General features: G+C 49.7%; 1 protein-coding gene across 2 annotated transcripts in view; it reads left to right on the top strand.

Moving 5' to 3' along the window:
* The window catches only part of IGHMBP2 (immunoglobulin mu DNA binding protein 2), a 43,497-nt gene extending 22,357 nt beyond the window's left edge, over positions 1-21,140 (top strand). For both annotated transcript variants that reach the window (XM_027813719.2, XM_005445067.4), the window contains exons 9-15: positions 6,566-6,748; positions 11,635-11,753; positions 13,966-14,060; positions 14,443-14,566; positions 16,641-17,474; positions 18,067-18,251; positions 20,636-21,140. In XM_027813719.2, coding sequence (XP_027669520.1) covers positions 6,566-6,748; positions 11,635-11,753; positions 13,966-14,060; positions 14,443-14,566; positions 16,641-17,474; positions 18,067-18,251; positions 20,636-20,833 — 1,738 coding nt within the window. In that variant the 3' untranslated portion in view covers positions 20,834-21,140. The remainder of the gene's footprint in view (positions 1-6,565; positions 6,749-11,634; positions 11,754-13,965; positions 14,061-14,442; positions 14,567-16,640; positions 17,475-18,066; positions 18,252-20,635) is intronic.
* Positions 21,141-23,227: the final 2,087 nt, after the last annotated feature.

Below are 23,227 nucleotides of genomic sequence, written 5' to 3'. Positions count from 1 at the left end.
TACAACGCTGCTGCCTGTGCCAGCCGGTCTTCTCTCAGTTCCCCAAGCAACTCTTGAAACCTATTAGCTAACCTGCAGCAAATCCATCAAAGTGTGAAAGCCTAGGAGATCTTCAACTAGAAACAGGTAACAAAGCAGAGACCTGGCTGTGTTCCTGCACTTGGGGGAAAGCTGCAACATGAACTCAACCACAGCAACTGCTACCAAAAAGGCCACACAGGAGGGAACCAGAGAAAACCCAGCTTGCTTTATTTATTATTAAAGTATATTAGTTCAGCACTGGAAAACTCCATCTATTATCCTGTTGTGTTAGGCTTGGTGTATATAAGGAGAGATGGTCCCTGTTATGATCTGAATAAACATGGCAAAGGGGGAGGGAGGATTGCTCTCCTTATTTCATCCCACGTTGTACAGGAAACCTGTGGTGGCTGCTAGGACTGAGCAAGATGTCTTGAACCCCAGCTTGGGATCAGCCCGAGTCCATCTTTCCTGTCTTCCCCCTCACTTCTAAAGGCTGACATCTGGTTAAGTAAAATTATTCACAACTGAGTATTTTCAAGCTTTTCCCATTGCTCAGGTGGCCGACTGTTGTGGAAAATAAAGGTTTTTGAGCTATTTATGGCTTTACCTTTCATCTCAGTGGGAGTCCTTCGTAGCAGCCCCACAGGTATTCATTGCAGATGGGTACAGCGGCAGGTATTGACCATACATACAGGAATTAGAGTGGGCGCTCATCAGGCAGGTGCTGATCCAGAGTCTTCTTCTCTAGTCCTAGCCTCTGTTTGGGAATAGCAAAATTTCCCTCTCCTCTTTCCACGTTACCAACATGTCCCTCAGCTCCACTGGCTCTGCAGAGCCGAGGGCTCTTGGACAGACCATTTGAATCTGCAGAGGGCTTAAATAATATACTGCAGAGTTTTCATCCTGTAGAAAATACCTGGGATGATGTGTTATCCTGGTAGAAAACGAAACCACCTAATGCTGAAAGAAAAGTGTTTCTTTCTTGCAAGCTCCGTTGTTGTCTAGTGACCCGCCCCCCAGCCAGCCTGTGAAGGAGGTTTTGTGCAGTGAGGTCCAGCTGGAGCAGCTGACAGTTTGTCTCAGTAGCCCCCTAATTAAGTGCAAAACCTAAGAAGTTTATTAGCTCTTTTTCCTTACAGATCTGAACCCTGGCCTCATTTTTAATTGCTGCCCAAGTGAAAGCATCTGCTGGATCGAACGAGGCACGTAACACGGCTTTCCTCTGTACGGCAGCACCCCCCCTGCATGACACAAATAAAGCAGAGGCTGGAGAGCACACTTTGTGCTTTTCACAGTCCTTGCACACGGTGAAATGCAACACAAAGGCAGATTCTTTCTCCCCTCCATCTTGTTAGGTATTTCCAGAGATCTAATTAAGGCACCAAATCACCTGCTGTCTCCAATTTGGTTAATGGAAAAGGATAAGCTATTTCCAGGGATGATTCATGCAGAGGGCTCAAACCCTTCTGCCTACCTTCTCCTTCTCCTCCATTGATGACAGCAGACTTGAAGTGGGTGGATTCCTATTTTCAAGGCCCCAGTGAAGGGTCTAAAGTTAGCCGGGATGAATCTGGGCTGACAGAAGGATTGTCTGTTACTACCCTATGTGAAGTTAGTCCTGCTTAAGCAGGGAGCTTCTTGGTTCTTTGTAGGAGCCATACTGCAAGTGCGATCAGACAGCTAGGCTGCCACACAGCTTGTGCTCAGTTCGGAGGGCTGGGCCCTGTCTGGTATAACTACCTTCTGGTTATTTGCTTTTTCCTCCATGGATTCAGCATTTATCAGTTATCAGGGTTTTTTACGCTGACAGACCTGGAGTTATCTCAGGATGCAGAGGGCGTTCCCCCCCCCTTACAGTACATTCACCTACTTCTTGTCCGTACTGGATGTGTTTCTTCTGAAAGACCTCCCAGTGATGGCAAATGCCAGTTTCTGCTGTTCCATTCCCCACAGCTCGCTCCAAAGTTCACGGATATCAGCTTCAAGCCTCCTGCTGGGTTTTGGCCCAGTCCCAGGGAGTATTTCAATGCCAGGACACTTTCTGCTGTCTTGACAGGAATTTGTTTTCATTTTAGTCCTCATTCCATCCTTTTTTGACATCCCAATTAATTTGTCTCCACATCAGGGCTTTGATTTATTAATTCAATTTTATACTCTTCAAATATCTGCAGGTAGTTATCAGATCTCTTTCTTTCAACTAGTTTCTTAGACAAGTACTGGAATATTTTGCTGTCTTGTTTGGTAGCACTCAGTCTGGATGTCTCCACCATCCCAAATCCACACGTTAGTCCTTCATGCTCAGTGGTTTGCTGATGTGCACGTCAGGTCTAAATGGATTTGCTTTCACTTTTGTCACTGAAGAGCAAGTGTCAGGCCTTGGTTTTCCTTGGTAGCTTCCACAGCTGGAAAGAACAAGCTACCCTCCTCCATCACATTTGGAAGGATTAAAAAAAAAAAAACCAAACAAATCCACACTATCCAGAGAAAGGGGGAGTTCTGCACAGCCTCACTTACTACTACTTTACCTTTTTGTGAAACCTCTTAAAAACGTATACCAGGATAGAAAAGCCCAGGGCACAAAGGAAAGGACAGTTAATATTTTGCATGTCCACAACACCCTCAGCCTGGTTTTGCCATCCAAGAGCTTAATGCAGAGTTCTTGAGGCAGGAAAACACACTGACATCCTTCTCCAGACTTTGCTGTCCAAATTCAGTGGTGTACAGCAGAAATCAGTCACACCCACATCTCCTTCTGTCTCTTAGGGAGGAGACCAGCTATCCAGAGGATGAATAAGAAAAGATATAACATGATTGATCCCTCCGTGGGAAACGCTTCCCTTTTTTTTCCCCCCCTAGTAACGATCATTCTTGACATCTACACGGCAGGCCGACTCCTCACACCCAGCTCATAAAGGGTATTTCACACCACAGCGGACACAAAAGCCTTTGAAATATTTGGTTCCACTTGGCTACAGCTATCATCATTAATCTGTAGCATTTCTTCCAAGAGCTGGAGGAGGAAGGCTTTCCTGTGAACAGCAGCAGGGCCTCATCCTCCCTCATTAGGATTGATCTTGGCACCCTCCCCACCCCAGGAAGGTGCATTTGAACAAACTACAGCCTTTTCCTCCACAAGAAGCAAGGTGAAACCATGTTAGCAGCAAACACTGGCTGCTGTGGGCTTATTTTGGTAATTTTAGGTTTCCTAGCTTTACTTCAGGTACTTTAAAGTCGATGGTCCTGAGTACCAGATGCATGAGTCTGTTTGTCCAACCTCCTATCCTAATTTAATTGCTCTAAAGCAATTGATACTTAAAAGAACTTTTGCTTAGTGCTCTTATGATTTTGTTGGCATAAAAGTCAACCATTGTAGCAGTTAATTGAGCAGTAAAATAATAGGATATTCGTTAACAGGTAAAATACTTGCAAGCAGTTTAATATCCTCATTATTATTTTAACATATAATCTCATGTAGATCCCTGCAGTGGAAACTGTGCTGTTACTGTATAGAAGAGCACTATTCCTAAAGCTTGCTGTGAGGCTTAATGCCTTCCCCATGCTTTATTATGTATCATTACAAGAAACACTTCAGAGTATTTGTTGTTAAATAACACCAGGGTTTTCCTGCCAGTTCTCCATGAAAATCAGTTTTAGGCTTGCTCTTAGATTTGCAAGAATTTTTGAGCCAGGGGAGAGGAGTAAAGAATAAAAGCAAACAAGAGGTACCTTTGGTTGGTAAGGCTGCGAAGCCTGCTGCATCCCTGTAAGACTTTGAGAGCATCTTATATTGGTATCCCTCACTTCTTGCTCGAGTTGCCTGATGTGCCTTACACTGTCAGTGTCTGGCAGCAGTAGGACAGTCCCATGGGGTTTTGAGCAGAGTGGGCAGAGCCAAAAACCAGTAACACAGCTTGCCAGCAGCTCCAGCAAGCCATGATCTGGGATCCATCCAGGGGGTCCCATCAGGAGGTAGGCTAGAAACAAAGCCATGATGTGGGTCCAGCATCCATCCAGAAGATGCAGCTAAAGACAGGATCAAAATGACCTGCAACATAGATCCAGAGATCTCTCCATCCAGCAGACAAATCTAGGATATAACTCAGATATATGGGTGAGCTTATATGCTGAGCTTATATGGGTGTAGGTCCCAGGTGAGGCTGGTCAGGGCAATTAAAGCCTCATGGTGCCCTCTTGGCTCTGGGAGCCAGGTCACTTGTGGGTGACTCAGCATGTGGCTGGCTTTTTCATTAGCTTGTCAGGAGGAGATGGCTGGTGGAAGGAACCAGAAACATTTTTATCTTGGTTGTAGTGGTCATGCTTTAGGCAAAGACCGAGCAAGAGGTGGGCTCTGAGTCCCCAGATTCCTGGGTCATGCAGGAGAAAGGGCCATTCCTAAGGGAAGAGCTGTTTCAGGTAGGTGCTTGTGCCTGAGTGCGGACAGCTCTCCCTGTTAGGACTGCTGCCTTCCCTCCTTGCCTGGGAGACAAAGGCTGCCTTTTAGCGTGCCCGGCGGGTCAGAGCAGAGCTGGGAGGATCAGGCTCAGTGCCTTGTCATTCAGTTGTGAGCCTGGAAGGAGAAAAGCTAACTCCTGATAACTGTAACAAGGTCCCAGCCCTATATCCTCCTCTTTCCCCTCATACCACCTAATCCCCTTCCCCTCCTGAAAACCCAGCCCCACCGGCCTCTTGCTTTTCTCCTGTGCTGTCAGCTGAGAGCATAAGGACCTCTGTAAGTACATCAGTGTCATGCCAGTAGCAACGCTGGCGCTGGGGAGCTGTGAAGGCTTTATGGCCAACCTTCGTGTGGTTTGTAATCAGCAGCAAAATGCACTGCACAGCTGGAAACCTCTGCTGTATAAAGTACAATATCCGTATTGCAAACCTGCTAACCCTCCTCCTGGCTTCTGCGCCTGTGTGTTGTTTAACGCTTGTTAATATCACAACAGCCTTTGAAAAAGCAGTGCTGTCTCCAAAGTCCTGCAGTTGCGTCCATTCAGAGTTTATGACCTGTTTTTTCCTTGTGTGCTGCATTCTGTGATTTAGCAAGGAGGGCTCAACTTCTCAGAAAGATCTACCTTCAGTTTTCTCTCTCTGCAGTTTTAATGAATTTGCCGTCTCTTGTTCTTATTTACCAAGTGCCCTGTTGTTAATGTGACAGGGCTGGCCAGTACAGCAAACAAGACACTCGCTGTGGTGCCAAGTAGTAATGTAATGCCTCCCACAGCAGTAATTGGATGGGTGCTGTGCCCCTTAGCCTTGACAGAAATAATTTTACCGAGCTGTTCCTATCATAATTTCATCATCGTTGTGCTTGTTCATTGTGTTCCGGTAGCAACCGGAACCCCTCACCATGAACTACAGTATTGTACAAGGTGCTTGACACACGGTATGAAAAAACTCTTTATGCTCTGAAATGCTCAAAACACAAAATCAAAGTACAACAATTCTCGTCCTTCCTCAGATAGTACCGTTAGGCGATGCTTCTAATAAACCCTTTTGGTATGGCGAAGAGAAAGCAATTAGGCTCCTGAGAGGCTTATTTCATTAGGAGTTTTATTAATTTGTGTCACAGATATAAGCACAGGACCTTTGCCAGAAATGATGGAGTGTTGGTTTTCTTAATGGGTAATAAAGCAATAAGCAGTGAAATGCATTAGCGCGTTAGTCTGGGGTGAGTGGCCAAGGAGTAATGAGACTGCTTGAGTAGCAAGTGTCTCGATGAAACATTAGCAAGGTCTGGCTGTGTTGACGTTAAGCATTTCAAGATTCGGGGTCGAGCTCTGATACTAATGCATTAGGTGATTCTGATGCTGTTGGTGACCTTGCAGTAATGTCAGCGTAATGTTACACTGACAGCTGCAGTATCTAGAGCTTGTTATGAGCAGCGTGACTGAGGATGATGATGGGATGAGCTTACGGGTTAAGAGGTTTTTGTTCTGGAGCTGTTTCCCCAAGCAGGGATCTTGGGCATCCTCTCTCAGCTTTTCCCAACGACACTGAGCAGGTCTGGGTGTGAGAACTGACGCTGCAGGCAGGGATAGCCGATACCATTTGCATCCCTTGCGTTACAGGGGCAACACGCCATGCCATTTTCCCACGGGAAAGGGAAGCAGGCATCTCTCCACCCTGACCTGTTCAAGCTGATCTGATCTGCCTGCAAGGCAGAAGTCTGTCCCTGAGGGTCTTCAGCCTGCTGGGGAGCCTAAGCTGAAAGATAACACTTGGGACCCTGCAGCCTTGTGCTCCCCTCCCACTGCCTGTTGGTACCCGAGCGAAACAGAGTAGGAAGGCCAGGGAGATAACACCATCCCATAACACGGGGGTGCTCAGCAGGGTCCAGAGTAGGTGTTGCAGGTGCTCTGGTGGCATTGCAACTGAACACCATTAGCACTGGTCAACACTGCGTTCAGTTCCAGCTGCAGCACTGCCAGGGCTACAGCAGTGTGAGGTGCTGGTTGAGTCTTTAGCCCAAAGATGGTTACATCTGTGCATTAGGTCATCACCCTAAGCCAGACTCCACTTCTGACTTGCTTTTCCCATGCAGGGCTGCTGCCAAGGGCCTTTCACTCAGCTTGATGGAGCGTCTCATCAAGAGGCACGGGGAGAAGGTTGTGAAGATGCTGACAGTGCAGTACCGAATGCACCAGGCCATCATGCAGTGGGCTTCCTTGGAGATGTACGGTGGCCAGCTCACTGCTCACCCATCAGTAGCCCAGCATTTGCTTAAGTAAGTGACTTGCTCTTCACTGGTATGATAAGATGTCTTTTTCATCCCACCACATGCAGGGTTTGTCCCTTTCCTATCACGGAGTTTTCCATTCCTCCTGACCCTGCAACAGCATTTCTGTTTCATCGAGGAAGCATTACTTGAGGGGGTTGTCCTTTTTTCCTATCTAACAAGAAGTTATGCAGAGTTATCTTCTGTTTCCTCCTTTGGTATGATAAGCAGCAAAATAAAATCTCCTTGCACATGGTGAGAATACAAGAAGGCCTGGCCTGCAGGGGACGTAGGACCATACACCAGTCTTTTATTGTGTTTCCACATGATTAGGAGGACCAGGCTGTGTCCCATCATTGGCCCGAACGTCGACATCAGAAAGATCAGAAAGCCAGATTCCCTTTCCAGCTTGGATAGATTTATTGCCAGGACAGCACCTGAGGCAGGTCTGATGGCATCAGATCCACTCCTTCTCTGCAGTATTTTTCCCTTTCTTTGGTAATTTAAAGGAAGTGACTAGCATTTAATTTCCACTGCATCCTGGGACAGGCAGTTGTTTGCCAACACACGCTGTGACTGTCAATTATTGGTGCTTTTTAAAATTGCAGTCAGTGCGGTTCTGGGAGGCGGGTGGGAAAACATTAATTCTCTCTGTTGGACTTGGGGAAGCATAAAATATCATAGTGCTTGTCTGCATGGAGCTGTTGTATTTTTAGCAATGCTCTTTTTTTAAATGCAAACATTTAGGAGTTGGAAAAATATATATATTCCCCTAGAATTTCTCCATTTCATAGTAGATCTAGTTTTGGACAGAGATAGCTGGAAAGGCCTTTTTATCATAATTGTTTTAAAATAATCATACTTGGGAATAGTGTGAACACTGCCTGGATGGGAAGAGCAAGCTTTGTGTTCGAGACAGCCCTGGAACTCTTGTCTACATCCACTGCAGTCAGCACAGGGATTTCTGTTTGTGTCAGCATGTTCTGTATTAAGGCTTCAGGGGTATCGAGGCTTCAGCTCAACTTACATCAGTGAAGCTGTGCCGTCTTCTGTCTTGGTTTATGTACATTTGTGTATACATAGGTGATTTTGTGGGTGAGTGTGGTGTGTTCTACAGATAAGAGGAGGTAAAGCTGGTTCATCGGTGCCAGGAGGAGCTCACCTGAGCCCGACAGGACTCATTCAGCAATGTTTTAGCTACACAGATATAATTCCAGGACTAGGGCTGTACAAAACGCTCTTCTTGATAATTTTTGTTTCTTGCCATGCTTATTTTTCCATTTAACTTTGGAAGTTAAAACCAGAAACTAGTGAAGAACCCCAGGCAAAATGGGTTGAAGCCATTAAAATAGTAAACCAATTGAAAAGTTGAAGTTAGGTGACTTTGTTATTCTGATGAGCTGGTTAATTTTTATAGCTGATGAAGGAGTGCATGTTTTTCTTTCCAGTCCACAGTGCAGCTTAGTCCCCTGCTCGGGGCCTTTTCCTACAGACACTGCTTTCTGAACTCATAATCAAACCTGTCAGTCCACAGCCCTACTGACATACCGCATGAATACAGCAATCTTCAGTTCAAGCACTGGACGGAAGTTTCTGTGCTTCTGTAGAAGACCAGGTAATGCAGGGGCTTGATACTGGACCATGATCTTCTCATGTTTAGGTTGCTAGTACAAATTCCTTCATATTTGTGAGCATCTCATATGTTTTGTTGGCTTAGGCCAAATGATTTGCTTAATCCGTTACCTGAGCAAGAAATAAGTAAGTTTTATTCTCTAAGAATTCCAGCAAAAGCTCTCTTATAAGCAGAAGCATCCTAGGGAAGTGGAAAGGTGGTGAGTGCCCAGGGAGTTACCTGCTCGTACTGCAGCTGCAGTTGCTGCAACAGCCTTTGACAAGCTGTGGGTCTGTAGCTTTTTGTTACCTCCTTCCTGAGGGTCGGTGGGTGATGAGCGAGGGACCTGAAAAGGCCTAAAGCACAGTGCGAGGAGGGAGATCTCCATCTCTGCTGAAAGCATTTCAAGGTCTTCCTTTGAAGAAAGGTCTGACTGGAGTGCTCCAGAGCATAGCCTGCACCACACCTCTGGCATTGGCAAAGCTGGCCCATACGATTGTATTCTAGCCTTGAATTTACAGTGGCCTTGGTGCCATTTTGAGAGGTGAGGCTTGAGGAAGCATGTCCTAGTCTTGAGATATACAGCAAGGAGGAGGTCCAGGTGCAAACATCTTGTGCTACAAATGTGGCAGGGAGTTTCTGGTCGAGCTGAGCTTGTAAAGCCTGATACTGGTGGGCTCCCATTCAGAACAGCTCTCCAGGGTATAATCCCCGATATCTGACAGTAAGGCTGCACTCCCACCATGACCTTTCCCTGAAACAGCATTATCAATTCAAGTCTCATCTCCTTTACCTGAAGCACAAAGGTTGGTCTTTGGAAAAAGAAGTGCAGCTCTGCTCCGAACAACTTTGTATTTGCTTACCAGCTTTTGCTCTGATGTTGGAGGCACTCAGGAACTCTTTGGTCTGTGATCTGTTAGAGGTTCGTGCAGCATCATCATTTCTCAAAAAAGGATACTTTGATTTCCTGTGGTTTCTTTTCAGGGGCAGGGTATTTCCAAAGGAGCAAAACCTTCTTCCCAAATTTCCCTTCCTTCTGAAATGGGTGGCAAAGCACACCAGAAACCCCCACACATCTCCAGAATTAAGTCAGGGAGGCTGCAAGCAGTATCATGCACATTCAAAATCTGTGACTCAGTCTGTGAGAAGATGGTTTGAAAATCACCAGCTGTTTCTGATGTCCGTTTTTTCTAAATACAGCATCAGGTGTCCCTTCCCTCAGTGCTTTTTTTTGGGTTAACACCCCCTTGCTGATGGAGAGACTGTGGGGGAACCCCCCAGTAGTGTGAGACCTGAAAGATGCTCAGAAGCCAGAATGCCCCTTGGTTGTGGTATGTGACTCACCTGGCTGTGATCTCCTCCTCCCAGACAAAGCACAGGGTGCCCAGATGCCTTAGGGCAGTGCTGTGAGCCTCAGTCCAACTCTGTCTGAAGTGACATTCCCAGGATCGAGGTTTTTCCTGGCACCAAGGTACGCTGCAAGAGTTTTTTGCGGCCACTGCAAGTAGGCAAAAAATTGGGATTATCTGCGTGGAGAACTTGGATTTTGCTCAAAGTCTTTTGTCTGTGCAGACGTGGGCAGTGGTAGGACAGTAAGCAGGGCAGGTGTAAAGGGAGTGGAAAGCCTGTTAGGTCTGATTATAGAAAGAGAGAGAGATAAACCATCATACCCTCCACAGGGGAGGAAACACTCTCATGGGGAACTGGAGGTGGCCCCGTTCTGGAGGAGGTCATGGAAAGTAAAGTTGGTTGCTGGTCCCTGTGGTCCTTGGAAATGGGGAAGGTGCCTTGTGCCTCTGAATCCAGTTGCTGAGCTGAGGCGGGCAGTGCCCAAAGCCGGGGAAGAGCTCTTCCCTTGGGCTCTGGTTTGCCGTAGGACTGGGGAAGGTGCATCATAGTTTCACTGATCTCTGTACCTTCCCAGCTGTGCATTACAACAGCAGTTGCTTTGGACAGGAGAAAAATGAGTTTCAGTCGAGAGAAGACTTTTGTTGTCAATGGAGTGAGTAATGCGCAGAGTCCACGGGAAGCAAGGGTAGCCAGCAGCATACAAATGCAGGGGAACCAACATGCAGTGCCGGGAGTCCTGGAAAAGAGAGGCTGCAGCTGGGGGCTTGTCTTGAACTGGAAACTGCCTTTACCCTCGCTTCCCTGCCTGTCATTTGGAGATAATCCTCCTTTTTGATGGTTTGCCATCTGCCTTGTTTATTTGCAGACTCACCGGAATCACAGCTCTCCAAGATTTGTGTGTGATGGACAGTAACATGTTGTTGTTTCAGAGCTCTCCTGCCTTCTCCAGGCTTTCCGTTCCTGCCCTCCATCACTCCCCTCTTCCTGGGTTGTGAATTCATCTAGCAGCTACCTTGGGTTTTAAAATACGGTGGGGTTTTTGTGTTAGGTTGGGTTGGGGTTTTTTTAATGCAGTAGCTTTAGATGTAGAAGTGATGTGAAACCCCAGTTCCTCTGTGGTTCCTTGTGCTGCACTTTCTTCTCTTGCCCGACAGCACTGCTGTCAAATCTCTGGTAATACTTCAAGCACTCCTTCTCCCTGTCAATGCTGTAAAAAACAGAAAGCAGCTGCCACATCTCCCTAGGTCTGCATATCTTTCCTACTTGAGACTATTTAAGCGAGACACTAACACCCACACAATGTACCCTTGCCTTGCAGTAACTGGGCTGTGTAGCATAGCCAGTAAGAAAGCCGTCAGCACTGCTGGCTGGCCTCTGTGAGATTCTCCAGGGCCCTCAGCTCTTTGTTTGCATTTTGGGAGAGTATTTAAGTCACAATCCCATGGTGCAGAGCAATAACAGCTTTTCAGCTATGGTTTTCTGGCATTGCCAAGCTCCCCTGGCCCTCCTGGGACTTGCTGTGCTGTTGGTTGTGGCTGCTGTCCTGGCACCAAACCCAGGAAGCCTGGAGCTAGAAGCCAGAGGACTGCACCAGGGCTGAAGGGCCCTGCTTAGTTACTGCCCTACAGTGCTCTACATGCTCTGCTGTAGCATCACTGCAGGTGCAAAGGGGACCAAAGCTTGGAGCAGAAAGGGGGAAACCTCAGTTCTCAGTTTCTGTCATTGGTCACCACCTGCAGAGCCAATCTTCCTGCATTTTCACCCTACACAACACTGCTCTTGGTCTGCAGCCATGTCCCTTGGAAGCAATATCCAGCTGTTTTCCCTCTGTCCTTGCAGTGTTGTTGGGAGGCGTAAGTGGCAACAGAACTGACCATCCCTTTGGCATAATTTCACTGTTGTTAACTGGCCTTTTCCCAAATACCTTGTGCAGGGACCTGCCGGGCGTCACCTCTACAGAAGAGACCACAATTCCCTTATTGCTTGTAGACACTGCTGGCTGTGGCCTGTTTGAGCTGGAAGTGGAAGATGAACAGTCTAAGGGGAATCCAGGTACCGATGTTTGGAAAATTTTGTTCGCGAGAATTGATTGTCTGAGATCCTTGCCCTTCCACAGGCTTAGCTCCTGCACCAGCTGAGCCATGTCCCAGAGATGTCCCCCTTCAGAGCGGGTGGCAGGGGGAAGGTGGGGTCCCCAGGGAGCCTTGCTTGTCTGAGATCATTTCCTCTATGAATCCTTGAGCTCAAAGGATTTTGAGCCAGAGCGGAGTTGCCGCAGGGCCACAGTGACAGCGTGCAGCTTGTGGGTGGCCACGCTGTCTGCCTTCTTCCCTCACAGAGACGTTTCTCCATGCTGTGGACTAGGACAGGGCAGAGGATCCCTGCGACAGATGCTTTACACAAGTTGGCAGGGCAGATAGTATCAGGCAGAGCACAAACCTGTTCTAGAGAGGCTGTAGATGTGGCTCTGAATTGCCTCCCTGTCCTTTGCTCCTCTCATGAAGTCCTACATGGCTCTTCTCTCTGAATTTTCTTAAGATGTTGAGTTTCCTGCTGTGTTTTCACTTAAAAAATAGGTTTCATTACGGAGATTGAGGGTAGAGTCAGGCTCCATAGCCATTCTAATAAAGCAGGAGAACTCTGAAAGTGATGATGCTACCTGCTTTGTATTGTCGCTTCCACAGCAGGGGTGGTGGTTGTGATTTGCTGCTTGAGGATGATAGTTGTGCTTCTCTAGATTTAGTCTGGCATCTCCACACCTGCTAGCTGGCTCTCAAGAGGCTCACAGAGGCCTTTGCCAAGGAGGTATTGCACATGGGCTGTCTGAAATCTGGTGTTTCATCTGACATTGCAGTTATCCCAAACTTGCTACAGAGATAGCTCTCCTAAAAGCCTTAGGGAGAGCTTTTAGCCCAGGAGGCTGTCAGCAAAGTGATTGCTAGGAGGGCACAGCGAACCTTGGCTTTGAGGAAGATGAGGCTTTTCTTTCAGGGCAGCATCTTCCCCTGGACTGTGAATTCACTGCCCAGATTGGCTCTGCGGTGCCTGGAGGGGGCTGATCTCCATGTGCGGTGCCTGTGCCCTGCCACCTCGCCTGCGGCCACCCCTGCCTGCCCAGCTGCTGCCCGCACTTTTCCCGATGGCTGAGCCACAGGCTTTTCTAGACATTTGTTCTCACAAAGGGCTTATTTGGCAACGTGGCTGCCTGCTTCAGGGATTTGTTTGTTTTCCTCTCTGCTCACCAGTGCAGATCTTATGACAGCAGCAGACTTCTGAGGCTTCAAGTCCCTCTCTGGCAACACAGGGAAAAAGGACTGTAAAATACAAGGACGGTTTTTACCGGTTTAAATACATCCTGCCTTCTTCGGTTTGAAAACCCACTGGCATTTAAGTGCCTCTCATTTTTCCATACACGAGTCCCCATGGCCCTGCTCAACAGAGAAGGGCTCTTGTTCCCAAGTGGAAAACCAAAAGGACTTGTCTAAGATAATTCAGGGATTTTGAGCAGGGGCTTAAATGCACATCTCCCAGAATTTGGGAGGCAGCTTTTTAGAGCACCATGCTGCAGATTCTTGATTTTCATACCTGTGGTTTGCTGCAAAATGGAGGGTAGAGTCAGTCCAGCCAATAAACCAGTGAAACAGTTCACACTTGTATTTAACTTGTCCTCATTAGATCTCTCTGAACCTGCCACAATCCTGAATAGCCAGTTGTTTGTGGCAGGCTGCCTGCAGTCTCTGGAAGGTCTGAGCACATGGATCCGAGCACGAAGCTTGTTTAGGTTTGGAAATACAGGAACCCGAAAAAGCAGAATAAAAAGGAAAGGTGGAGGCTTTTCAGTTGCAGCACAGATAACTGAATTTTTAGGGAGGTCTGGGGTCTCATTTCAGAGGGAGAATAATCTATTGCCTGGATTATCATTGATCTCTTGGATTAATATGGGGTGGCCAGAGAAAGCCAAGTGCTGTTCAAAAAGCTGCTCTTAAGCTTCAGTGAGCTGGTGACTTGGAAGGGCGAGAAGCAAGCTCTGTGCAGCCCTTGGAACGGGGTTGTGTGGCACATAACCATCTAGGCAAGCTCGCCAGCTTGGGAGTCGTTATCCCCACGCACCTCCGGACTGCAGGCAGGATGTTCCTTAGCTTTTCCTTGCTGTTTAAGGGGAGGTGGGCAAATTTCTCTTAAGGTGCGACACACCCAAGCTGGTGGCTTTGGCCTCTGCCTGCCAGCCTGTTCCCATCACCACCTCTTCTGCTTTCTGCCCTAGGGGAGGTGCAGCTGGCTGGTTTGCACATCCAAGCCTTGGTGGAAGCTGGTGTGAAAGCAAAAGACATCGCTGTCGTAGCTCCCTACAACCTCCAGGTGAGATGAGCCTCTCCTGGCATCTCCCTTCTCTTTCTGCATGCATGCAGCGCAGACGCACAGGGGTGGATTCAGACATCTTCAGGACTGATGCCAGAACCTCCTCAAAGAGATGAAGGTGGAAATCAGCAGAGCCAAATTGTATAATCAGCATTTGTAGCCAGTCAGTTTCTCCACATTTAAGCAGCTTGAGGCCATGGAGGGGAGAGATGCTAGCTGTTTATTTTCCACACCCAGCCTCAGGAGTCAGCGCTTGACCTTCAGGAGACGTGTGTGCTCATCTTTGTGGGTTTGAGAGGAAGGGACTTTACCAAAACACTACCATTTTAATCCTTTTCACCATGCACTTTTCTTTAAAAGGTATCTATTGCATGTTTTTCAGGTGGACATGCTAAGAGAGCACCTTTGCCACAGGTACCCAGAGCTAGAAATTAAATCAGTTGATGGTTTCCAAGGAAGAGAGAAGGAGGCAGTGATCCTGTCATTCGTGAGATCCAACAGGAAAGGTAAGAGTTTGCTGCTGGGGAGTTACTCCATGGGGAACAGGAAAGAAATGGGAACTGCGTGATTGCTCAACAGTCACTCATCATGTTGTCCAGTGCTGTGGTTTAATTGCAGTTCTGATGGTCTCTAGCACTGTGCTTCGAATTAATTAACTAGTAAGAACCTTCCTTTTCAGCCTTTTTTTTGTAAATGAATGAATACATTTGCTGTCACAGCTGCAGTGGAAGCTCCCATGCCAGGCAGCAGGTAAAAGGGAAGCCAGAACTGCTTAGTTTGAAGGTTTCCTGACTATTGAGGCCTCATATATTATTTAAACTGGGGTCCTGAGAATGGCACGTCATGTTAGCACCACATTTACTGGAGTGCTGAGCATTTCTCCCAAGAGGTGAAAACTTGAGGGGCTTATTTCTTGAGTTTTGAGCTGATTTTGGGTCACTTCCCTGAAGAAAGCAAGCGGGAGCTGGCATTACAAGTCATGCACAGAAAACGCTTCTTCTGGGAGCAAGATCTAGAGCAGAAAATCAAGTTCTTTCCTATCAGCAGCTGCAGCGAAAGTCAATAGCTGGGAAAAAGTTGCTGCCCTGGGGCCGTGAGGCTTCTTTGGTGGAGCCATCATCTGGTGCTGAAAGGTTTGGGACCGCTCTATGAACCACTCTCCCGTGTGTGGATCACTGCCCTTTTCAAACCCACAGTGAGACACATCCCTTGCCGCACTACCTTTGCTGCTAATGCTGCTGAAGATGAAACACTGTGTATGTGCTGGGAGTGCTGATGTCTAGAACGATAAAAAAAAAAGGGGGGGGGGAACTATGCATGGAAGGAGGAGGCTTTTTTTTTTTTTCCCGAGAAAGCCTAGAGCAAGAAAAGCAGTGTTGCAGGGAGAATGGAGGTGGGGGACAGGACTAAGAATAGTCCTTATTCATGAGTGACTCACCTCGCCTTTGCTGGGTAGCTCAGTGGGAGCTGGTGTCCTCCGTGAAGGCATGCGTCCCCCATCCCCCTTCCCATGCACAGCGAGTAGCCAAAGCTCAGATGCAGCGCAGGAATCACTTGCTTTCCAGGGGATGAGAGGCAGCTTCTCGTGCTGTCTGGGCATGGCTCTGGTCTGCGTGGGGCACAAGAGATGTTGTTAGCACCCTCTGAGACCCTTGGGAGAAATCCATCCCCTTTTTGCAGCTGCATTTCTCAGTTCAGAGGAGGCCAGGGACCCTGACCAGCAGTGCCTGTCCCTCTGCAGCCCTTCCCATTCCAGCAGGAAACACTCTTGCTGGATCACAGAAGTTAGGCTTGCCTCCTGCAGCCAGGTGAAACCACATCAGAGAAACTAGAAAGTTCTCTAAGCTGCAGAGCACAAAGAGGGGATCACCCACACCCTGTTCCTCAAAAGCAGTGCAAACCAGACTGCTCAGCCACGGCAAGACAAGGCAGAAACAGAGCCAGGCTGGTCACCACACCAGCAGAGACATTAATTTCTTCCCGACTGGCCTCCTCTTTATCCCCAGGAGCTGGAAACTCAAAAGCCGCCCACACTACCCTTCTCGCTAGCTGATCTTCACTGAGTCATCTTGGCACTTGCTAGCTCTTACTGCTTTTCTTTGAGAAAATAGCCAGAGAGCAGAAGCAAACCTTGCAGAGTTGCCTAAATGGCTGTTACCTTAAACCTGACAAGCTGGGGGGCGGGTCAGGGCAGTTGTATAGGACAGGGTGTATTTCTTTACTTGCACTTCGTCTTCTGTCGCAAGGTGAGCCTTTTCCACATTGTTCCATATTGCTTTTGCTCCCAGGTCCCAGCTCGACCTTGTGTTGGGGGCCACCCAGAAAGTACTACTTCTCTCCACGTGCCATACGTCCTCCTCCCGACCCCAGGAGCTGGGTGAGGAGCCCTAGCTCTGGCTTGCAGGTGGTAAAACAGAGCTAGAAAGGTGAAGGTAACAGCGTGAGTCAGGGACCAAAGCCCAGGAAACTGACTCCCACCCTCCAGCCAAGCAACCCTTCAAACATTTGGGCCAAATCTAAACCTGGAGCCAACCCTGCACCCACTGACAGTCCTGCACCTGTTTCGTTTCTTTCTCGCAGGTGAGGTGGGCTTTCTTGCAGAAGACCGGCGGATAAACGTAGCGGTGACCCGCGCCCGGCGCCACGTGGCTGTCATCTGTGACACCCGCACTGTCAGCAACCAAGCCTTTCTGAAGCGGCTGGTGGATTATTTCAGCCAGCACGGGGAGGTACGGACAGCCTTCGAGTACCTCGATGACCTCGTGCCTGAAAATTACACCCAGGAGGGCCGCAGCGAGCGGCAGCAAGGTGCAAAGCTTTCTGCAGCACCTGGCCCCAAACCACAGCTGCCTCCAGGGAGGAAACCCAAAGCAGCAGGAACCAAACCAACGTGTCAGAAGCCAGAAGCACGTTTCTGCCCAAACACAAGCGGTCCTGAGAGAGAGAGCCCAGGGACAAAAGACAGTGCCAGCAGATTCAAGGCTATGCTGGTGGCCTTCCTGGAGAGCAGCGAGATGCGTTTGGACTTCCCCCCATCGCTCAGTTCTCACGATCGGATGCTGGTTCACCTAATGGCAGAGGAGTACGGGCTGCAGCACGTGAGCACCGGGGAAGGGAGGGACCGGTACATCAGCGTTTGCAAGAAAGAGCCTGCCAAGCCTTTGCTACCTGCAGCCGCCCCCCCCAGCAAGCAGCTCCCCCTTCCTCAGCCGCAACATCCCAGCAGGGAAACTCCTGTCCCCCCTGAGCCAGGAGGAAGCAGCAAGGGCTCAGGGAAAGTGGACCTGAAAAGCCTGCACTTGGAGAGGGTTCAGAGAGAGAAAGCCAGGCAGGAGGAGGCAACGAGGAAGGCTCAGGAGCCCAGTGCCTGCCTTCAGGGCAGCAGCAGGAAAAAAGACAAATGCGAAGCCAAAGGTAGGTCACTCTCTTCATATAACCAGCACTTCCTTGAATGGATCGTGCTGTTTAATTGCTGTGTTTTTGCCTCCAGGCCTTGAGGATTTTTTGTACATGTGTGTGGAGCATGGGACGTGGCTTTTGGAAAGCTCTTGATGCTTGTCACTGCAGAGATGTGAGAACTGGCAGGAACGTGCATCAGTTGGCTGCGGCTTCTGGGGCAGAGGGGTTTTGAATGCCTGGAGGCACATTTCTTAAGTCAAAAGAAGAACACTGGGGACCCTTTCCCAGGAAGAGAGGCTTAGGAGTTAGATTGGAAGCTCCTGAATGTAGGGAGAGGAAGAGGAGTACCTGGTCCACACTGAAGGATGTGGCTGCCTCCTAAATGCAGAGGCAGGGGAAAACAGCTAGAAGCTGCCATCCTGTCTGCCAGAGGATGGTCTCTTCCTCTTCTCCAGCCCCCTGAAATCCCAGTCGCTGCAAACAGTGACTCCCCGGACCAGGGCTGCTTCTCACTAGCCCAGGCTGTAGCTGCAGGCTGCTTGGGTTTGTTTTCAGCTTCTAAGCAGGTGGTTAAATGGCCAGGTCTCTTCCCCTGTCTTCTCCCCAGGAAAGGCAGCAGCTAAGAGTAGAGCAGACGGTGTGGCAGAAGAAGATATCGACGCTCTGATCTCTGCTGCCATTAAAGCTGACAACACATGTGGCTTCCCCTGCTGCAAAGCCAGCATTACAACCCTGGGACAGCTTTGCCTCCACTGCAACAGACGCTACTGCCTCAGCCATCACATCCCGGAGGTACGTATGGGGCCAGGCAGCCTGCCCAGCGGGTTGAGCACTGAGGGGGCTGGAGGGGAGCAGGACCCAAGCAGCATGGGTTTAATGTGGGAATTTTCCCCGTCGAGCCCTCCAGACAGGATTTCCTTGCAAGGAGTTTGAAGTGGAAACCTCTTTGTCGAGCTTTTGCTAGAACTACAGGTAGAAAGGGGTGCCAGGCATTAACTCCTGGGCTCTGCACACCTCCTCCCGAGAGCTTTTTCTTTTTTCCTCTCTTGCTTTGTGCCCTTCTTTACCATTCTCTGGCATTTACACTCTCGGGTCACGCAGATAAAGCAAGGCAGAGAGGAGAAATGAAAGAGGCGTGAGCTCAAGGCAGTGACTTGAGGGAGCCTGGACCCAGCTCCTAGCTCTTTGCAGATTCCCTCTGCAGCCTGGGGACAAGTCAAGGCCTGAGCCTGCACGGAGCAGCGCTGCGTGCCTTGATAGCAATTAGGCATTTCCTTAAGTGCCTTACTGGCCTGGAACCGAGTTGCTCCACACTGTGCAGCCTCAGCTTTAGCTCCCATCCATACCTGAGTGACAGCAGACCCTCAACCTCCCCTATTCATTCTTGTGCTGGAGGACTCTCGAGCAGGCATCTGTGCAGCCCCGTAATGTCCTGCACCTCCGTGGGGGATGGCCACTGAACCAACAGCTTCTTCCTTGCTGTTCTTCCATAGCTGCTTGACAGCCCTTTCCTCCCCAGATCTGGGAAGGAAGGAAACAGGGTTAAACTGGTGTCAGGCTTCGTCTTTCTGTTCAGGTGTGCAGGCAGGCAGGTCGGTTTAAGCCTTCAGGGTTGGCAGTGTGGTTTCATGGTAAGCTGCCCTCACCGTTCCAGTGCTGTGGGCAGAGCCGACATGGCTGGGTGGTGGCTGTGACAAGTATGTGGGCTGAGAGGTGATGATTTTCTGTTCAGCCACAGCCTCCTGTGCCCCTCGTCTCTTATCCTGCATCACCCAGGCGTAGCTTTTCACCGTGTGGAGCCTCCCAGAGCTTAACATTTAGCAAGCTAACCTATAAATCCTCAGCATAGATTTTCCCCTTGTCGAGTGCTATCTGTTTCCATGGCAAAGAATAGTTGTATTTACAGTCATTCACAATCCAGTTGGGATATAAATTTATTTCCTGCAGAATCACCTCTCCCTGCTGATTTGTGATAAGGACTCCAGCAAGAAACAATTGGAAAGATGCAATCCGTGTCAATGAATGTTTCTTGCTTTTTCAAGTTCAGCCCTTTCTCCAGACGTTATCAGGTTTTGATGTGAAATAGCCTGGGACCTCCTACCCATGCCTGGCCCTGAGAGGAGCTAGCGCATACCTGGAGCCATCTCAAAGGGGCTGGAGCCTCTGTGTATGGAGGGTCCCAGTTCAGCAAGAGCTCATGTCACCCCTTTAGCAGCCCCCAGCTGCTGAACCCCTCCCCATCCAGTACGGCACAGTGGAGCCCACAGAACGATGTTCAACCTGTGCTCCAGCACCTACTGATACTGCCCGTTTCAAAGTTAACTGGAGGGTGTGTTGGCTACGGCTGGCTCAGTTGGCCAGCAGGCTCAGGAATCTTGGTCCTGGCAAGGAGCCGTGTGCCAGGTGCTGCGCGCGGCTATTCCCGGCCATCGACAGCCTGCTCCGGCAGCGCTAACAGGGACAGGAAGGTTTATCACGGCCTTGGGAGAATGGGCTGGGATCCTCAGGTCAGCTTATGTTTGTGAAAACAGCAAATGACTCTGGGACAGACCAAGCAGAAGGGGTAAATTTTTAGGCTGTCAGATGTAGACCTGGTGGAAATGATTCAGGATGGTATTGAACTTTGGTTAATACACCTTAAATGCAGCCTGGGCTTCAGCGCAGACTGGTTTTAGAAAAGGTTTGCATGCACAAAATTAGGATTATGAAGCTTTTTTTTCATTCCAGTACAGAAGACAGATCTAATTACATTAAAGAAGCAGATATATGGCTAAAAAGGTCTCTTATTTCCCAAGTTACCTTTCCCGTTTCACTCCTTTTTCCCCCCAAGTCATACTGTATTAGCAGAGAACATCATCAGGAGCTCAGTTTTATTTCTAGCTCTCCTGTGAAAACCGTAAAAGATCCAGCTGTTCACATGGCAAGTGTGAGGTTTTCCCCAGATGTTTAAAGTTTTGGAAGGAGGCACTTAAACCATCCAAAAGAATGATTTACCTGCTGTGCAGATTCCAGGAGAAAAATTACTTCTATGTTTTGGTTTTTGTTAGAGGAGCTATAAAAAATGAGAGACCGTTTTAGGGAGGTGTGAAGCAGGTGGAAGAGGAATTCCAGGCTCTGGGAATAAAATTGCCCAATTCCTATGCATGCGATCAGTGCCCCTGTTCTCTCTCCACCAGGTTCATGGCTGTGGGGAGAAGGCCAAGGCGCAGGCACGGCAGAGGATCAGCAGGGAAGGGGTTCTCTATCCTGGGAGCGGCTCCAAAGACAAGTCCCTGGACCCAGCCAAGAGAGCCCAGCTCCAGCGGCGCCTGGACAAGAAGCTCAGTGAACTGACCGGCCAGAGAAAGGGCAAAAAGAAAGACAAGGAGAAATGAAGGACCTGCATACTTCTTTGTTAACCTTGAAATCACAGGTCAGACTACATAAACCAAAGGTGCCATTAAAGCTCCGGGGCTGTGCTGAGCCCCAGAGGAAAGCGTGAGCTCTTATTTTTGGGTGGTAGACAGCTTGGAGCCAGCGTGCCCCAATAAAGAGTTGCTGGGCTTCCCTAAACCGCAGAGCTGAGACAGAGGAAGGAGAGCAGTTTTGTGTGTCCTGGTTATCCTTACTGACAAAGTAATGGACATATACAGAGAGGCTGGAAAATGCCAGTAAAGACGGATATTAAAACACGTAAAGCAATCGGCTGTCACTGTGATTTTTCCCTGCTGCCTGAGCAGGAACACGAGAGGAACTGAAAACCGCAGGTGCCCCTGGCCTCCAGGGAGGACAGCTGAGGAAACGGGTGCCTCCAGCTCTCTTTTCCCAGCCCAGCAATGCTCCCAGCCCAGAGCTGGAGTGGACTGGCGTGTCCACACAGCAGCCAGCGGGACCCCAAGCCTCTGGCTGCCCTTCGGGAGCAGGTGGAGCCCGGCTGCATCCCCTCCCCGCCATGCAGAGGGGCTCCCACGTTCAGGCACAGCCCCACTGCAGGATGTGGCCCATGCAGGGTTTAACCCTGCTCCAGGGCTGTGTGGGGATGGAGAGGCCTCAAGTCGTGACCTTACCGGCACCACGGCGAGCTGCTCCGAAGCACCAGCCCGCTGCTCCGGGCAAGCTGCCACAGGCGGTCTCCGCTCACCATCCCCTCGGCGGCGGCTCTGTGCTGCTCCCTTCCCCGGCACTTCCCACACCTGCTGAGGCCAGGCGGGCTTTCCCCCCTCTCCTGCCCTTCCTGCAAAGCTCCTTGGAGGCCAACATCCATGAGCACACAGCGGCGAAGGCTGGGTACGGCCATGCGAGCTTTGTGCAGCCCTCCCAGGCAGGAGGGAGCCTCCATTCGGCGTCACCTCTCCCTCCCAGACTTCTTCCCTGCTCCTGCAGTCCACATTGTTTTCTGCCTGTTGATCCTCATCTCCAAAGCATCTCTCCACCCACCCAGAGCCCCCTGCCCTCCTCAGTGGCTCCAAGCGGGTACTGATGCATCGTGCAGCATCCACCATCCCCTAATGAACTGCTCAAGCAGCCACTTTCTGTTCCCAGGGTCAGGCCCCCAGCATGCAGGAGAAGGTGCTGAGATGCCCCCACAGAGGAATGGCTGGAGAGAGGCACAATAAAAAGCACCAAACCACATGTGCCCCATTATTTTGGGGCTGACCATCACAGCTCTTGCCCACCGGTGATTTCAGCACCAGGGGAAGGCACTGCTCTTATCCTGACCAAAGGCTCAGCAGCTTGCAGGGGCTGCAAGATAGCCAGGCATTTCTATGTCTCTCTCTTCCCTCATTAGCTGAGGTAGCTAACGTGCAAAATTTTCCCCCAGACCTCAGTGCCTGTTACTACTGGCTGTGATCACCTTCCAAAAAAACCTTCCTTCTCCTTCAATAAACTATATCCTTTATAAAAAACCCCTCCGCTTGCAGCCCCAGTCCCGGGCATACCCAGCCTGGCTGCAGCTACCACGGCTCTGAGCATCGCCTTGGCTCGTGCCGCCATCCTCAGAGCCGGCTGTGCGTCAGCCCACGGAGGGATGGCACCAGCTCGCCTGGCAGCAGATGGGACATCAGGGCTCCTGGAGGGAAAGGTGGGGAGGAGGAAGAGACAGTGTGGGAGAAGAAAATCTGTGCATCAGCAAGTGGTGCTGCGTGTATACGGGGGAAAGAGCCAGTGCGGTGCCTGCGAGGGGCTGCGGGGGGGGGAAGGTGCAACAGAGGAATCGCAGCCTTGTCCCAGACTGAAGGTCATAGAGAAAACAGATGAAAGAAAGGAAAACCACTGCCAGCTCAGGGTACCACCACGGTGTTATCTTCAATCAGGGATAAATGGCTCATTCACACTTTTTTTTTTTTTTCCCCTGCTCAAATCATTCAAGCAGCCACATCCCTGACCATGCTCACCTGTGGCACTTGGCTTCCTGGCGAACAGCCCCAGACACCCCCAGATTTCCCGGCCAGGCTTGCCGCCAGCGTGCTGCAGGCAGAGAAGAGCTGAGGCTGCAGTGCAAGCGAGGGCTGTGTCCCCAGGGTATCCTCTGCCCACCAGCCCGTGCCACGGAGGAGCTCCATCACAGCCCTCCATCTGTCACCCTCCAGAAAAGAGTCGGCATCAGCTCCTAAAAAACCCCGAACTTCGCCCAGGGGCTGGTCATTGTTTGGGCCGGCAGCCCATGAGCAGACAGGATTCAAACAGATTTTTCCCCTTCCTTCCCCCTGAAACAGGAGTTGGGCTTAAAAATTAGGAAATTTGGAGTCTCTCCTGCCTGCCTTTGGTCACAGGACCAGAGTGTTCCC

The sequence above is a fragment of the Falco cherrug genome, chromosome 10 (genome assembly GCF_023634085.1).
Source record: "Falco cherrug isolate bFalChe1 chromosome 10, bFalChe1.pri, whole genome shotgun sequence".
NCBI lineage: Eukaryota > Metazoa > Chordata > Aves > Falconiformes > Falconidae > Falco > Falco cherrug.
Note: the sequence above shows the minus strand (reverse complement) of the source record. Positions and strands in the feature narration are given on the sequence as shown.